Raw genomic sequence first — 18,415 nt, 5'->3', positions numbered from 1 at the left:
CACTCTCTGAATTACAACCAGGTTTTGTGTCTTGCTGAATATTTTGGGCTTTCTCTGTTGATTCTTCTGCCTGGAACTTCTTTCTTCTTTCATACCTTTGCTATCTAGATGGTGCTATGAGAGCCAGAGAGTTGAGAGCTGTTACCTCTGGCAATTGGCAGTTGCTCTACTTCTTTGTCCCACTGACCCCTTCTTTTATACCTATGATGACATATCAGTATTTCCCACAATAGGATTGTACTAGGTTGTCAAAACCATCAGATTTAAGTTTAAAAGGTTTTTGGTATCTAAGTGCCTGATTCAAATTGATTAGCTAAATTCAAAAACCTGTTGTTTTAATAAAAATTGCTGCTTGGCCTTTTGATACAAGTGTTTTGGGCTGTCTATGTACTTGCATTTTTTTTGAAACCCGAAGCACAGAAGAAACACCACCTTTTAAACGGATCATGCGATGCTTCCCCGCCCCCAGCATTTTACAATTTTACCATTCTTATCACACCAAATTCTAATTTCCTACCTCCCAATCTATAATTACTGTACCCAATTTTGCAACGTATCATACCAGTTCATACACAACAGTGGGAGTTCTACTAGCAGAACTGTTAATGAACATGGTCTCAGAACGAGACTGAGCCTTGTGGTTCCACGTTTGCTCGGAAAGGTAGAGTCAGCCAAAGTACTCAGAAAGCAAGCCATGATTCACAGAGTAATTTTTGGTAAATGAAGCCATATATGACAGGAACTTTGATAGTAAATCAATTGGATCCCCAGGATTATTGTCTGCAAGACCCTTTTCATACCCAGTGGACCTGGAGGGACAGATCATTTGTAAACACGTGGCCCATCTGAAGAGTAGGGAAACATTTTAGCAGTCAGTGTTGCTATCAAGAAATGTTTTAAAATTGTCAAGCACTGAAGTACTCAATCGACCTGTTATCAACAAAACTGATGCATCCATGGAAGCAAATAGTGACGAATCACCCATGTCAGAAGAGGTACCCTGTTAATGTCAATCCTGTGGAAGAATCTCAGACATCAGAATCACACCACTTTATAAGATACAGAAAGCCTACTTAAAGACTTGACTTATATTTGTCCACCTACACCATAATGTTTAATTAGTAGTTAGGAGGGAGTAAATTAGTCATTGAAGATTGTATAAAGGAGTTATTGTCCCTCTAGGGGCAACACAACTGAGCAAGTGTGCCCTGCCTTGGTGACCAATCGAGACTCAGTGTAGAATCACCCCATGAGTAAGACACATTTCGGGAGTTGGCTGCAGCCATGCAGCTGCTGTACAATTCTGATGAATAAATACCTAATGAAGTCTGTGAAAATGCATCTTTACAATATATTTGATGGATGCTTTGCCAATTTGTAACTGTGTTGGAGTTCCTGAGCTTAGTTTCTCCAGATATTCTGTTGAATGTTTTCTTGGCCATTGCAGTTGACAATCTAGCAGAGGCAGAAAGTCTGACATCAGCTCAGAAAGAAGCAGCAGAGGAGAAGAAGAGGAGAAAGTTGGAGAGGTGAGTGTGAGAGAGCAGGATAGAGATGAGTAAGGGAGATGGCAGAGGAAAGTGTAAGAAAAATTTGCCATTACCAAATGCTGGGAGCTCTGTGGGATACAGTGGCCAGTTCAGTGCTGCTGTTAGACATGGAACAACTTCATCTCATTCAACAGAAACTCCATATTTAGAAAATTCAGATCAAAACACTCACCCCAAGATTTTAGTTTGAGCAAATAATCTAATTTTGAAGGAGTAACTCCTAGATAACCAGCAAAGTCATTTGCTCAGTAACTCGGAACAGGTCCATGCTCCTAAGAACTGGCATCAGCTGAGTCACTAAAAACCGATCCATGCAGATCAGTCAGTGAGAACCAGCCCAAACCTTTCATTCAAGAATAGAGGATGCTGGAAAAATTCACAGGCCTACCAGCTTCCATAGGAGGAGAAACAGAGCCTTGAGTCATAGACCTTTTGACTTAGTCACTGGCTTGGTCACTAAGTAGTGTTCCAGGCGTCAAGCTTTGTCACTAAGGCCAAGACCTCAATCTGGGTCACTGAGGAATGGCTCAGGCCTCAGGTTTGGTCACGAAGATGGCACTTTAGCATAGTGGGTGGCACGGTAGCATAGCGGTTAGCACTGCTGCTTCACAGCTCCAGAGACCCGGGTTCAATTCCTAGCTTGGGTCACTGTCTGTGTGCAGTTTGCACATTCTCCTATGGGCGCTCCGGTTTCCTCCCACAGTCCAAAGATGTGCGGGTTAGGTTGATTGGCCATGCTAAAATTACCCTTAGCATCCTGAGATGTGTAGTTTAGAGGGATTAGTGGGTAAATATATAGGGATATGGGGGTAGGGCCTGGGTGGGATTGTGGTCGGTGCAGACTCGATGGGCCGAAAAGCCTCTTTCTGCACTGTAGGGTTTCTATGATTCTATGAAGACCTGGACCTCAGGCTTGATAACTGAGGACTGGCTTTGCAGCTGCATAGGGTATGCAGCCAGTGCTTTGATTTGCTGTTTAATCCTGTATTCTATTTTGATTATTCAGAGCTGCCAACCCAGGACGGTCAGAAGAAGAGAAGCTACTGTTGAAGAAACTTGAACTGGCAAAGCTGAAGGCTGAGGGCATTCCCACCACTGCCAAGGTCAGAGTTAAACTCATTTGTGCCAGACAATCACAACTTTGGTGTCACAGAATTTTTACCTTGCTGAAGGAGGCCATTCAGAACAATTGAAACATAAAAAAGTTGCAGCAAGAAGGAGGCCATTCAGCCCATCTTGTCCATGCCAGCCTGAGGACACACAGGTGGATTTGCCATGCTAACTTGTCCCTTAGTGTCCCAAGATGTTGGTTAGGTAGATTATCCATTTAGGTAGATTATTACGCAGTGGTTAAGGGGATAGGGTGGAGGAGAGGGGTGGGCCTAAATATGCTACATTCAAAGATGCTCGATGAGCCTCGATGAGCCGAATGGCTTCCTTCTGCAATATAGGGAATCTATAATTCAATGTCAGTCCTGACTTGTTTTACTTAATGTCTAAACCTCAGTGTTTAAAGGCTCTGAAGCTGAATTCCTCGTTTATTTTATTGATTATCCATTGCTCAAATTCTACAGAACCTCCTGACAGAAAATCAGAAGCTAGCGTGATGAAGATTCCCTCTAGTTTTTCCTTGTGATACCAATTGATAATCACAGCCTTTAACTTGAAGCAACCTGTTTCAACAGAATGAATTTTATGGAAAAATACTATACTCGAGACATCAGTTAATCCATTAACACATTTAATTTCCACAATTTTATTGCCATTATTGTTGTTAAAATCACTGTTGTAGCTGTTCTTTCTCCATCTACAGTGGGGTTCAGTGGGCCTGGGGTTTGACTGCTCTGTCATCCACCCAGCCCTGAGTCTCTGAGGACCTGGTCTGGCTCCCAGGTATGGACTCAAATTGCAGGTGTCAGCAGGAAAATATTGTAAGTGAACCCTGGACTTAGCTTTGACAATGAGGTGGGATATATATTTTGACATGTTAACTCCTGTATGTATACCCTGGGGTTGAGAATGGCACTCCATGTACAGGTTCACTGTGCTAGATAAGAGCCTAGGCTGAAGATCAGTGTGTATGTAAGAATTGTGTTGCTACATTCCTCATGGCATCTGTTTAACATTTGCAGCTGAAAGTGGATGAGTTTGAAGCTAATGTCAATGAAGTAAAGGAGCCTTACCCTTCTGCTGACTTTCCAGGTAATTCCAGGATAAACTATTGATTCCATTTCACTAAGAAAGGCAAGACAGTTGACAGAAACATCTTGCATTTCCATGGCATCCGTAGCAGGTTAGGTGGATTGGCCATGGGAAATGCGCGGGCTTACGGTGATAAGTTGATTCTGTCATTAGCACAGTAGCACAGTGGTTAGCGCTGCTGCCTCACAGCGCCAGGTCCCTGGGTTCAATTCCCAGCTTGAATCACTGTTTGTGCGAAGTCTGCACATTCTCTCAGTGTCTGCGTGGGTTTCTTCTGGGTGCTCTAGTTTCCTCCCACAGCCCGAAAGACATGCTGGTTAGGCAAATTGGCCATGCTAAATTCTTCCTCACTGTCCCTGAACAGGTGCCGGAGTCTAGCAACTGAGGGATTTTCACAGTAACTACATTGAAGTGTTAAAGTAAGCCTACTTGTGACACTAGTAAATAAACTTTAAATCTTTAAGACCTCATGGAGTAACATTCACTCTAAGCTTCATGAGTGTGCAGCAATCTGGAATGTGTTGCGCAGCGACGTAAGTTATGTACAAGTAATGGTGCCTTTAAGATGTGCACATGCAGTGTGGCATGCCATTCTTAAAGTCTCCTTGCAGTGCTACAAGCCAGCTGGCTGCTGCAAACACAAGTTGAAAGGAACATTGGTGTGGAATCTCCTTTTTTGTAAACAATATCATGGGCTGAGACAACAACCCGATGCAGGAAGGTGGGTTTGGGAAGGTCACCAGGGTGTCTTCAGACTAGCATGGTTAAGATGGGCTGATGTGCTATAACTTTTCTATTGTTCTTTAGGTGCATAAATTATTGAAAGTGACCAAACCAAATGAGAAAATAGTTAATAAAGCACACTGCATCCTAGCCTTTAATAATAGTAGCATAGAATATAAAATTAAGGAGGTTGTGTTAAAGTTTTTCAGTTTCAGCTGGAATATTGCATTTAGTTCTGGGCACCTACTTTAGAAAAGATGCTAAGGCATTGGAGAAAATGCAGACAAGATTCACACAAATGGGTCGAGAGGTAAAAAAATTTCAATTTGAAGATTTATTGGAGAATTTTTCTTGGAGTAGACTGAGGGGAGATTTGATAGAGGCATTCACAATCACAAGGGGTCTGGGCAGATTAGATGGGATGAAACTTGTGAAGGGACCGAGAATGAAATGGCACAGATTTAAAGTAAATAGTAAATGAAACAAAAAGTGATATGGAAAGAAATATTTTTATACAGCAAGTAGTTAAGATCTGAGACTGTGTGGAAGCAGGCTCATACAAAGTGTTGAAAAGGAAGGAAGAATGTGCAGGATTATGGAGAGAAGGCAGGGGAATGGCATTAAGTGATTTGCTGATTTGGAGAGCTGGCTGAGACACAATGGTCCAAATGGCCTCCTTCTGTGCTATGACAATTCTGTCATTCTGTTGCCTCTGGACAGAAGGCATTTAAATTAAAGTCAAGTTCTCCCCAAGTATTTTCTTAGTTATGACCTTCTGTTCCTGCAACAAATGGTCAAGCTTTTCTAGATGGAAAGCATTGTCACTCTCACTTGGAATTCCCCCTACCTGAAGCTCGAACTTTAGCCTCCACTCTTCTAGGTAAATTGTGGCTATGATGACCCATTCTATTTTTGGCTCTGCATCTTCTGTCTAGGCTGAGATGTTCGGACGGCATAATTTCACTGTAACTTCATTGTAGTGCTAATGGGATAGAGGGAAATTTGGCTGATTGGATCCAGAACTGGCTTGCCTGCAGAAGGCAGAGAGTGGTTGTGATTGGGGCTTTTTCTGAATGGAGGTCAGTCACCAGCGGAGTGCCTCAAGGATCTGTTCTGGGACCCTTGTTGTTTGTCATTTTCATAAATGACCTGGATGAGGAAGTGGAGGGATGGGTAAGTAAGTTCGCTGATGACACGAAGGTCGGTGGTGTTGTGGATGATCTGGAAGGATGGCAAAAGTTGCAGCAGGACATAGATAAGATGCAGGACTGGGCGGAGAAGTGGCAGATGGACTTCAACGCGGATAAATGTGTAGTCGTCCATTTTGGCAGAACCAACGGGATGAACGAGTACACTATCAAGGGCAGAAGTCTGAGTAGTGTTGAGGAGCAGAAGGATCTTGGGGTCCGGGTCCACAGGACTCTTAAATCGGCCTCACAGGTGGAGGAGGTGGTCAAGAAGGCGTATGGTGTACTGGCCTTCATTAATCGAGGGATTGAGTTTAGGAGTCGGGAGGTAATGCTGGAACTTTATAAGACCCTTGTCAGGCCTCATTTGGAGTATTGTGCGCAGTTCTGGTCGCCTCACTATAGGAAAGATGTAGAAGCTATTGAAAGGGTGCAGAGGAGATTTACAAGGATGTTGCCTGGACTGGGAGGCATGCCTTATGAAGTTAGGTTGAGGGAGCTGGGACTCTTTTCCCTGGAGAGACGAAGGTTGAGAGGCGACCTGATAGAAGTTTACAAAATGTTGAGAGGAATAGATAGGGTGGACTCTCAGAGGCTATTTCCCCGGTTTGAAATGGTCGCTACGAGAGGACACAGATTTAAGGTGCGGGGAGGGAGGTTCAGAAGTGATGTTAGGGGTAAGTTTTTCACTCAGAGGGTGGTGAGTGAATGGAATCGGCTGCCGTCAGTGGTGGTGGAGGCGAACTCGCTGGGGTCTTTTAAAAGACTTCTGGATGAGTATATGGGGTTTAATGAGATTGAGGGTTATAGATAGGTCTGTAGGTTGGTAGGTGATGATGTGATCGGTGCAACTTGTGGGCCAAAGGGCCTGTTTGTGCTGTAGTATTCTATGTTCTATGTTCTATGTAACTGGCTATCTCATAGAAGGTGGTGGTGGATGGAAAAGTTTCAGACTGGAGACCTGTTACCAGCGGGATCAGTACTGGGTTCTCTGCTATTTGTGATTTTTATCAATCACTTGGAGGAGGGGGCTGAAGGGTGGGTCAGTAAATTTGCTGATGACACGAAGATTGGTGGAGTAGTGGATGAGGTCGCGGGCTCTTGCAGGCCTCAAAGAGGCATTGATAGGAGGCAGAGCTGGGCCAAAAAGTGGCAGATGGAGTTTAAACCTGATAATTGCGAGGTGATTCATTTTGGTAGGTCAAATTTGAATGTGGATTACAGGGTCAACAGCAGGGTTCTGGGGAATGTGGAGGAACAGAGAGATCTTGGGATTCATATCCACAGATCTTTGAAGGTTGCCACTCAAGTGGATAAAGCCGTGAAGAAGGCTGTGTGTTAGCGTTTATTAACGGGGGCTAGAGTTTAAGAGCCATGGGATTATGCTGCAACTGTACAGGACTTTGATGAGACCACATTTGGAATATTTTGTGCAGTTCTAGTCATCTCACTATAAGAAGGATATGGCAGCATTGGAGAGAGTGCAGAGGAGATTTACCAGGATGCTTCCTGGTTTGGAGGGTAGGTCCTATGAGGAAAGGTTGAGGGAGCTGGGGCTTTTTTTAGAGCAGAGGAGGATGACAGGCGACGTAATAGAAGTTTGTAAGATGATGAGAGGGATAGATAGAGTGGACGTTCAAAGACTATTTCCTCAGGTGGATGTAACTGTTACTAGGTGGTAAGGTTCATTGTGGGAGACATAGGAGGGATGTCCGAGGTAGATTCTTTACTCAGAGAGTGGTTGACGTGTGGAATGGACTGCCTGCTGTGATAGTGGAGTTGGACACTTTAGGAACTTTCAAGCGGTTCTTGGATAGGCACATGGAACACACCTGAATGATAAGGAGTGGGATAACTTGATCTTGTTTTCAGACAAAGCTCGGCACGACACCGAGGTCCAAAGGGCCTGTACTGTGCTGTGCTGTTCTATGTTAATGTATGCGTACTTCTGACAAATAAATTAGTGCCTCTGGTCTCCCTGCTTTATGGCATTTATTAGGTTCTACACGTTAAGCTATAATTTTTAACTATTCTATGAGAATAATTTCTGCCATGTTAAGCTGTCTTGCAGAGGTGCTTCACATAGCTTTCATATGAAATTTTTTAAAGCTATCTTAGTTTCTACTGTCAATATTCAGGAGCTTACTGCTGTAAGTTCTTTAGTTTCTTGTTTCAATAATTTCCACTTTGTTAATTTTCTCCAGTACTTTGAATTTGCTCAAGGTCAGACTTGTTTCATTTGCAATACATTTGATCCCAAACAAGCCCCCAGTTTGTTACTATCCGGGATCAGTGTGTACTGTATAAAGTACATATTTGTTTTCTTACCCTCTAAGCGATTATCCAAATTTTTCCCATCGTAGCAGCAAGCCTCTTGTAAATTAGAAAATAAACCAAACTTTCCCCAGAGATTTAAAATATGATATCTCACTCACTCAGCTAACCCACACTTTTACTCTCACAAATATTAGTTGTAGATGAGAGGGAAGAATAATATTACAAATGATGATTGTTTCCTCAGACACCGAAGCAGTCCATGTTCAAGTGCAATAAAATCTGGACAATATCCAGACTTGAGCTGACACATGGCAAGTAACATTCATGCCACACAAATGCCAGGCAATGACCACTGAAGAGTAAGAGACACTCTAACCACCATCCCTTAAAGTTCAATGATGTTACCAACTCTGAATCCCCCACTGCCAACATTCTTGGTTACCATTGACCAGAAACTCAATTGGACTAGTTACGTAAACACAGTGACTACAAAAGCAGGTCAGAGGTTAGGAATATTGCGAATGAGTAATTCACCTCCTGACTTCCCAAAGCCTATTCACCATCTACAAGGCACAAGTCAGGAATGTGATGGAATGCCTGAATGGATGCAACTGCACCAACACTTAAGAAACTTGATACCATCCAGGACATACCAGCTCAGTTAATTAGTGCCACATCCACTTCCTTGATCACGACGCTCAGTAGCAGCAGTGTGTACTGTCTACAAGATGCACTGCAGCAATCCACCAAAGATCCTTCAACAGCACCTTCCAAATCCACAACCACTTCCATTGAGAAGGAAAAGGGCAGCAGATACATAGGAACACGCCCACCTGCAAGTTTCCCTCCAAGCTACTCATCATTCTGACTTGGAAATATATTACTGTTCCTTTGCAGTCGCTGGGTCAAGATGCTGGACTGTGTACCAGGATTTGGAATATCCTGTATTCCAGGATATTCCAAATCCTGGAATACAGTCCAGCATCTGTTCGGGTCAATGCACCTAACCAGTACATCTTTCAGAATGTGGGAGAAAACCAGTGCACCCAGAGGAAATTCACACAGACATGGGGAGAACGTGCAAACTCCACACAGAGAGTGACCCAAGCTGGGAATCGAACCCATGACCCGGCGCTGTGAGGCAGCAGTGCTATCCACTGTGCTACTGTGCCGCCTGTTCTCGAGTGAAGTTGAAGGTTGAACAGATTGTGTCCTTCTCCCAATTTCATTGGTTATTTATTATCTTGACTGATTAGTTGCGTGCAGCTCATTTGATGAAATCAGTTCGTGGAACAGTTTCTTGCTCTTTTAAAAGCATGACTATCTCACCACATGACCTGCTCCACTTCCAGAGTCCTCTTCCAAATAATATGGGTGGCTAGGTCAATGATTCAGTGTGATGACTTTCACACCTTCAGACCTTGAGACACCCAGTATCCTAACAAGCTGTTCAATTTCCTGTCTAAATAATTTATTTGAGGTTTTTGAAAAGGTAACTAAATACATTGATGAGGGTAGTGCAGCTGATGTGGTTTACATAGACTTCAGTAAGGCCTTTGGCCAGGTCTCATATGGATGGTTGGTCAAAAAGATTAGAGCCCATGGGATCCAAGGCAAGTTGGCAAATTGGTTGCAAAATTGACTTGTTACTAGGAGGTAAAGGATGATGGTGGAAAGTTACTTTTGTGATTGGAAGACTGTGACCAGTGGTGTGCCACAGGGATCAGTGCTGGCACCCTTGCTGTTTGTTATATACATTTATGACTTGGACATGAACGTAGAAGGTATAATTAGTAAGTTTGCCCATGATACAAAAATTGGTGTTGTTGATAATGAGAAGGAAGGTTAATGAGGTTACAGAATAATATTGATCAGCTGATAAATTGGGCAGAGTAATGGCAATAGAATTTGATCCTGTGAGTGTGAGATGATACCTTTTGGAAGATTTGGTAAGGATAGAATATACATAATGAATAGTAGATCCCTAAGGAGTGTTGAGGAACAAAGTGACCACAGATCCCTGAAAGTGGCAGCACAGGTAGATGGGGGGGACGGTGAAGAAGGCATGCAAAACGCTTGCCTTTATTAGCTGGGCCATAGAAAATAAGAGGTTTTAGTACAACTTTATAAGAATTGGTTAGCTCACAGATGGAATATTGTGCACAGTTCTGGTCACTGCCCTATCGTAAGGATGAGATTGAACTGGAGTGGGTGTGGAAGAGATTTACCAGGATGTTGCCTGGTGTGGAAAGATTAAGTTATGAAGAAAGACTGGTTAGACTGGCGTTTTCCTGGAGCAGAGGAGGCTGGAAGGTGTACAAAATTGAAATTCATATTTAGGGTAGATCGTAAGAATCTTTCTCCTATGACAGAGGTGTCTTAACAGCAGAGGGCATAGATTTACAGAGGTAAGTGGTTTAGCGGGTTTCTGTGGAAAAATATTTTCCCCCAGAGGGTAGTGGAAATATGGAATGCGTTGTCTGAGAGGGTGGTGGAGGCAGGTTCTCTCATAACATTAAAGAAGCATCTGGATAAGCACTTAAATACCAAGGCATAGTAGGCTATGGACCAAATGCTGGTAAGTGGGATTAATATAAATTGGTATTTGATAGTGTTACATGTCAGGTTGGATACTTCAAGGTGTTCTATGAAGCTCGCATGATCTATAATGTTTTGCGTTGAATTTGGCTAGGATGAGTATGAGAGTTTTCACTCCAGTGTGATTCAACTGACCAAAGAGGAGCTTCTTTCAAAAAGGTTTAATTAAGAATATTGTTGACATGCACAGTAAGACAATTAGCAAGAACATTTAACAATTACAAACAATTACATCCTTCATCCTTCTTATATAATTGTTAAGGAAATATCTCTAATGTGTCACAACCAAAGCTAACATCCAAAACACAAAACCTTCCAAATAAACACAATACAGCATAGTTTAATGCCCACTTATTGCAGGTATCCAGCCTCCTGGGTTGAGTGCTGAAAATCCCTTGTGAAAAAGCTCGGAAGAGACAAGTCAAATCTATTTCCCAAAACACGGCTTCTTTGAGATAGAACCAAACAAAGAGGAAAAAAGCAACTGCTTCCAAAAACACACTGCCCAAAACAAAACTAAAAGCCCAAAGGAAAAAAACCCTATCACTGACTGTCACAAACAAAACTGAAAGCCCCATCATCTGACTTCCACAGCTTAGTTCCACCCTTCCAATGACATTGCTGAAGCTGTAAGCTGCATGATTTAAAAAAGAACTTCCTGACAATAGTTGGCATAGACCTGGTGGGCCAAAGGGCCTATTTCTATGCCGCATGACTCTAATTCAGCCTTTCTGTGCTTTCTGCAGGTGATGATGAGGAGGAGGAGCCCGAATTCCCCCTGAGCCCTCGCCCTCGGCCTCTTGCTGAACTGCAGCTGAAAGAGAAGGCAGTCCCCATGCCCAATGCCAGTTCCTTCTTCATCTTCAGCCCAACTAACAAGTAGGTATCTAGGCTGTTTGGAGGAATGAAGATTGTCAATTTTACTCCATTATTTTAAGATCAGAGAGACTAATTGGGAATGACTGCCTAATCTAATGTGTGTTGTACGGAAGTTACAGAAGCTGCTAAGTTACAGAGTAACTTAGCACTTGGAAAAATACAAATTGATCAAAGAGAGCCAATGTTGGTGTCTTTCTGTCCACCTGAGGGGGCAGGTAGATCCTTGGAATCCCAGCCTTATAAAATAAACAGTTGTATTCTACTTAACATCTTCAAAGGTGAAAAGCTGATACTACGTTTATTGTTGCTGTTCTGAAACTGCTCTTCACAGGCATAACTCTTTCAGACCTCATAAACCTGCTCCTTGCTGATAGACTGCACTTTATTCTGTCTCTTCTAGATTCCGCAAATTGTGCCACAGAACTGTAAATGCAACCACTTTTACAAACTTCATCCTTCTTTTTATCTTGCTGAGCAGTATCTCACTAGCTGCAGAAGACCCCATTCGAGCAGATTCTTTCCGTAACCAGGTGAGAGGTTTACTTTTTGACACAAGGGATATCTTTGTTTTTGAAAAGCTGTTGTGTAAATGTTACTGTACTATTGACTTTGTATTCTCAAAATGTTCTCTCTTACTAACCAGTCTACTGAGTAATCCTCTAATTGCCACTCTTTGCTTTCCAGATCCTTGCCTATTTTGATATTGTTTTTACTGCCATTTTCACCTGGGAGATTATTCTGAAGGTAATGCTTCACGTGATGCATTGTTTGTCTGTCTCCTTGGCTGTTGTAAAAAAAATTCTGACAGGACTGGGCAGATTAGATGCAAGGATGTTGTTTCCTCTGTCTGGGGGAAGGATCCAAAACAAGGGCTCTCATTCTCAGGATACAAAGCCATCCATTTTGGACTGAAGAGAAATTTCTTCACTCTAAGGGTGGTGACCCTTTGGCCAAATCACTGAATATATTTAAGAGGGAAATACACGCTATTTATTCTAGATGCTAAAGGTGTCAAGGGGTATGGCATTGAGATAGAGGATCAGTCTTGATAATAGCGTTTATCTGGAGTAAGGGGAAATATGAAGCCATCAGGCAGGAAATTAGACGAGTGAATTGGAAGGAGGTATTCTTGGGGAAAAGTACTGAAGTAAGGTGGCAGATTTTCAAGAATTGGCAGGTCAGATTAAGGAGAACCCTAAGGCGTTCAACCAATATGGGAAGAGTAAAAGGATGAGATCGGAAGGAATAGGACCTATAAAATGTGAAGGTGGGAAAGTTTGTACAGAACCGGTAGAAATAGCAGAGGTGCTTAATGAATACTTTACCTCGGTATTCACGGTGGAAAAAGATCTGGTTGGTTGTACTGCAGGCTTACAGCGGACTGAAAAGATTGAGTGTGTGGACATTAAGAAAGAGAATGTGTTGGAACTTTTGAATAGCATCAAGATAGATAAGTCACTGGGACCGGATGGGATGTACCCCAGGTTATTGTGGGAGGCGAGGGAAGAGATTACAGAGCCTCTGGCGATGATCTTTGCTTCATCGATGGAGACGGGAGAGGTTTTGGAGGATTGGAGGATTGCAGATGTTGTTCCTATATTCAAGAAAGGGAATAGGGATAGCCCAGGAAATTACCGACCGGTGAGTCTAACCTCAGTTAACCTAAGTTGATGGAGAAGATCCTGAGGGACAGGGTTTATGAACATAGAACATAGAACATTACAGCGCGGAACAGGCCCTTCGGCCCACAATGTTGCGCCGACCAGTCTTATTTTTAAAAAAAAACATTGACCCACTAATCTAAACCAATCCCTTTTCGTCCATAAACCTATCCACCAATCCCTTATGAGAGAAGTTTAGTATGCTCAGAAGTAGTCAGCACGGCTTTGTCAAAGGCAGATCGTGCCTTATGAGCCTGGTTGAGTTCTTTGAAAATGTGACTAAATACATTGGCAGTAGATGTGACCAATGTACATTGGCAGTAGATGTGGTTTATATGGACTTCAGCAAGGCGTTCGATAAGGTCCCCTATGCAAGACTTCTTGAGAATGTGAGAGGGCATGGGATCCAAGGGGCTGTTGCCTTGTGGATCCAGAACTGGCTTGCCTGCAGATGGCAGAGAGTGGTTGTGGATGGGTCCTTTTCAGCATGGAGGTCAGTCATCAGTGGAGTGCCCCAGGGATCTGTCCTGGGACCCTTGCTGTTTGTAATTTTCATGAATGACCTGGATGAGGAAGAGGAGGGATGGGTTGGTAAGTTTGCTGACGACACGAAGGTTGGTGGTGTTGTGGATAGTTTGGAGGGAAGTCAGAAGTTGCAGCGTGACATAGGTAGGATGCAAGACTGGGCGGAGAAGTGGCAGATGGACTTCAGCCTGGATGATTGTGTAGTGGTCCATTTTGGCGGGTTAAATGGGATGAAGGAGTGTAATATCAAGGGTAAGACTCTTAGCAGTGTAGAGGATCAGAAGGACCTTGGGATCCGGGTCCACAGGACTCTTAAATCAGCCTCGCAGGTAGAGGATGTAGTTAAGAAGGCGTATGGTGTACTGGCCTTCATTAATCGAGGGATTGAGTTTAGGAGTCGGGACATAATGCTGCAACTTTATAAGATCCTGGTAAGACTCCACTTGGAGTCCAACAAGGGGCATACACGCGATGGGTCGTACGAGGGCTGCTCCTGGATGTTTTGAGAGTAGCCTAGTGCTTCACGTCATTAGTGTACGCTTAAACTGGACCAGATGCTGGGCAACACGACAGCTCAGTGACTATCACTATTTGCTGTGCAGATACATGGATTTGGGCCAGTGTCTGTGGGAGTTTGCGCATTCTCCCCGTGCTTGCGTGGGTTTTCTCCGGGTGCTCCGGTTTCCTCCCACACCCCAAAGGTGTGCTCTTAGGGTGATTGGTGTAACAAATTGTCCATAAATTAGTGGAATGCCATAAGCATAGACATGGGTCATGGGTGGAGAGGGGACACATAATGTTAAAATGGCAGCGCGGGCTCGTTGGGCTGAAGGGCCTGTTTCCCGTGCTGTTTTGTTCTTTGAGTACTGTGTTCAGTTTTGGTCGCCGTATTACAGGAGGGATGTGGAAGCTATTGAAAGGGTGCAGAGGAGATTTACAAGGATGTTGCCTGGATTGGGTGGCATGCCTTATGAGGATAGGTTGAGGGAGCTCGGTCTTTTCTCCTGGAGAGACGAAGGATGAGAGGTGACCTGATAGAGGTGTGTAAGATATTGAGAGGTATTGATCGGGTGGATTTTCAGAGGCTTTTTCCCAGGGCTGAAATGGTTGCCACAAAAGGACACAGGTTTAAGGTGCTGGGGAGTAGGTACAGAGGAGATAGAACATAGAACATAGAACATAGAACACTACAGCACAAACAGGCCCTTCGGCCCACAAGTTGCGCCGACCACATCACCTACCAACCTACAGACCTATCTATAACCCTCAATCTCATTAAACCCCATATACTCATCCAGAAGTCTTTTAAAAGACCCCAGCGAGTTCGCCTCCACCACCACTGACGGCAGCCGATTCCATTCACTCACCACCCTCTGAGTGAAAAACTTACCCCTAACATCACTTCTGAACCTCCCTCCCCGCACCTTAAATCTGTGTCCTCTCGTAGCGACCATTTCAAACCGGGGAAATAGCCTCTGAGAGTCCACCCTATCTATTCCTCTCAACATTTTGTAAACTTCTATCAGGTCGCCTCTCAACCTTCGTCTCTCCAGGGAAAAGAGTCCCAGCTCCCTCAACCTAACTTCATAAGGCATGCCTCCCAGTCCAGGCAACATCCTTGTAAATCTCCTCTGCACCCTTTCAATAGCTTCTACATCTTTCCTATAGTGAGGCGACCAGAACTGCGCACAATACTCCAAATGAGGCCTGACAAGGGTCTTATAAAGTTCCAGCATTACCTCCCGACTCCTAAACTCAATCCCTCGATTAATGAAGGCCAGTACACCATACGCCTTCTTGACCACCTCCTCCACCTGCGAGGCCGATTTAAGAGTCCTGTGGACCCGGACCCCAGTCCTGTGGACCCGGACCCCAGTCCTGTGGACCCGGACCCCAGTCCTGTGGACCCGGACCCAGGGGTAAGTCAGGGGTAAGTTTTTCACTCAGAGGGTGGTGGGTGAGTGGAATTGGCTGCCGTCAGTGATGGTGGAGGCAAATGCGATAGGGTCTTTCAAGAGACTTCTGGATGAGTACATGGGACTTAATAGGGATTAGAGGTAAGCCTGGTAGGTAGGGATATCATCGGCGCAACTTGTGGGCAGAAGGGCTGGTTTGTGCTGTAGTTTTTCTGTGTTCTATGTTCGAATACTGAATAGCAGAGCAGGCTCAAAGGGCCAAATGGCCTATTCCGGCTCCTAGTTTCTATTTTTTTATGTTAATTGGGTTTGCTACTCTTTATTAATTTATGTTGACTCTCTTTGATCAGTTTGTATTTTTCCAAGTACTCTGTTCTTACACATTAGACTAGGCTGTAATTCCCAATATTTCTCTCTGACCCAAAAATAATGGAGTAAAATTGGCAATCAAAGTAGAGATGTTTTCAAAAGGAAATTGCAGAAGTTTAAGGGAAAAAATATATGGGTCAAAGGGGAATGAGCAGGCAGTAGAATTACAGTAAATGGATTGCTCAACCAAAGAACCAGCAAACTTACTGGTTGACCCTGCTGCCTCATAGCGCCAGGGACCTGGATCCAATTCTCAGCTTGGGTGACGGTGTGTGCAGAGTCTGCGTGTTCTCTCCATGTCTGTGTGGGTTTCCTCCAGGTGCTCCGGTTTCCTCCTGCAGTTCGGGGGATGTACTGGTTGAGCTGATTGGCCATGTTGCGTTGTCCCTTGGTATACCCGAACAGGCACCAGAGTGTGGTAAATAGGGGATTTTCATAGTAACTTTGTGGCGGTGTTGATGTAGGCCTATTTGTGACACACGTTCTCCCTGTGTTTGCGAGGGTTTTTTCCAGGTGCTCTGGTTTCCTCCCACAGTCTGAAAAACATGCTGGTTAGGTGCATTGGCCATGCTAAATTGTCCTTCAGTATATCCGAATAGGCGCCGGAGTGCGGTGACAGGGGGATTTTCACAGTAACTTCATTGCAGTGTAAATGTAAGCCTACTTGTGACACTAATAAATAAAATATACCATAGACACAATGGGCTATCCCTATGCTGCATGATTCTTAGAATACACTTGTACAAATCTTCCGTCTTGTCTTTCTTATCCCCATGAGCTTTTTCTCAGTGTTTCTTGAGGACCTTGGCATTTTTTGTATCCTTTTGCTTTTCTTCGTAACTACCCCAGTTTACAATTGTCTCACTTGTCAGGCAGAGTGAGTGGGGTATTTGAAATTTGGAAGACAGTGGGAATTCGGTGCAGGCTTTCTAACTTTTTAATCTTCAGAGAGTGATCTTGCCCTGCCACAGTAGTAGAGGGTACGAGAGAGAGCTGATTGGCAAGTAGTGAGGAAGGTCAGATAAATATTTACAACTTTTATCACTTATAGTTTCTCAGGTCTTTTCTATGCTTTTTAGTTTGTAAGGGCTATATTCTAATGTAGTTCCACTTTTCAAGAAATGTGGTAGAGATGAACCAGGAAATTACAGACTGGTGCATCTTGCGTCACTGGTAGGGAAACTATTGGAAAAAATTCAAAGAGAAAATTAATCCCAACTTGGAAAGGCATGGGTTAACTAGGGACAATGGCTTTGTTAATTAGGGACAATGGCTTTTGCCTAACAAATTTGATAGAATTTTTTGAAAATGTGATCAAGTGTGTGGATGAAGGAAGTTTACTAAATGTACTTTATATGATTTTAGCAATGCCTTTGACAAGTTCACACATGGGAAACTGATTCAGAAGTTTGAAGCACATGGAATTCAGGGATACTTGGCAAGATGGATCAAAAGCTGGCTTGGTAATAGGACACAAAGGGAGGTCACTGATTGGTGGTGTACAAGGTTCAGTGCTGAGACCCTTATTGTTTGTTGTAACATGAATGATGTAGATGATAATGTGGGGGAATGATAAGCAAATTTTCAGATGACACTAAGATTGCTAGGGTGGTTAACAGTAAAGAAGAAGGTCATAGGTTACAGATATAGATGGGCTAGTCTGATGGGTAGAACAGTGGCAGATGGTATTTAACCCTGATAACTGTGAGGCGATACACGTTAGAGGAAGTAACAAGATGAGGGTGTATTTAATGAATACGGGTCATTGGGAAACTCAGAGATAAGGATTGATCTTAGGATATTTATTCACCGATCCCTGAAATCGACAGAGCAGGTGAATAGGATAGTTAAGAAGGCATATGGGATACTTGTGTTGATCAGTTGTGCCACAGAGTATAAGAGCTGGGAGGTAAAGTTGGAACTGTACATAGTGTTGGTTAGGCCACAGGTGGAGTACTGTGCGCCTTCTGGTCACCTCACTATAGGAAGGACGCGATTGCCCTATAGGGGGTACAGTGGAGGTTTACCGGGATGATGCCTGGGTGGATAGTTTGAGAAACTGGATAGGTTTGGACTGTTTTCTCTAGAGCAGAGAAGGCTAAGGGGGGACATGATTGAGGTGTACAAGATTATAAGGGGTATGGACAGTCAGCTGCTGTTCCCCTTAGTTGAGGGGTCAAATCACGAGGAGACATCGTTTTCGGGTAAGGGGAAGGAGATTCAGACGATTAGAGAAAAATAATTTTTACTCTGAAGATGGTGGGAACCTGGAATCCACTGCCTGAGAAGGTAGTGGAGGCCAGAAACCTTACAACCATATCTGGTCCTAGGAAATGACACTTGGAATTTATCCCAGTCCAACGCCGGCATCTCCACATCACGACCTAGGAAATGACGGTAAATAACTTCTTACTATGTTTAGCCCAGTCCAATGCTAGCATCTCCACATCTAGGAAATGAGGCAGGCCAGGTGGGAAATGTCAAAGTGGGGGGGCAGTTTGGAAATGGTGATCATCAAAACATAAGAA

At 43.7% G+C, this 18,415-nt stretch overlaps 1 protein-coding gene across 3 annotated transcripts in view; it reads left to right on the top strand.

Annotated features, from left to right (window-relative positions):
• The window catches only part of LOC145338628 (voltage-dependent L-type calcium channel subunit alpha-1S-like), a 421,023-nt gene that overhangs the window by 119,021 nt on the left and 283,587 nt on the right, over positions 1-18,415 (top strand). For all 3 annotated transcript variants that reach the window (XM_080183005.1, XM_080183003.1, XM_080183004.1), the window contains exons 13-18: positions 1,415-1,529; positions 2,557-2,653; positions 3,683-3,752; positions 11,284-11,416; positions 11,817-11,946; positions 12,101-12,160. In XM_080183005.1, coding sequence (XP_080039131.1) covers positions 1,415-1,529; positions 2,557-2,653; positions 3,683-3,752; positions 11,284-11,416; positions 11,817-11,946; positions 12,101-12,160 — 605 coding nt within the window. The remainder of the gene's footprint in view (positions 1-1,414; positions 1,530-2,556; positions 2,654-3,682; positions 3,753-11,283; positions 11,417-11,816; positions 11,947-12,100; positions 12,161-18,415) is intronic.

This window comes from Carcharhinus amblyrhynchos, unplaced genomic scaffold (assembly GCF_965287045.1).
Source record: "Carcharhinus amblyrhynchos unplaced genomic scaffold, sCarAmb.v2.hapA chromosome_113, whole genome shotgun sequence".
Classification (NCBI taxonomy): domain Eukaryota; kingdom Metazoa; phylum Chordata; class Chondrichthyes; order Carcharhiniformes; family Carcharhinidae; genus Carcharhinus; species Carcharhinus amblyrhynchos.
This window is presented reverse-complemented; position numbering and strand designations above follow the sequence as displayed.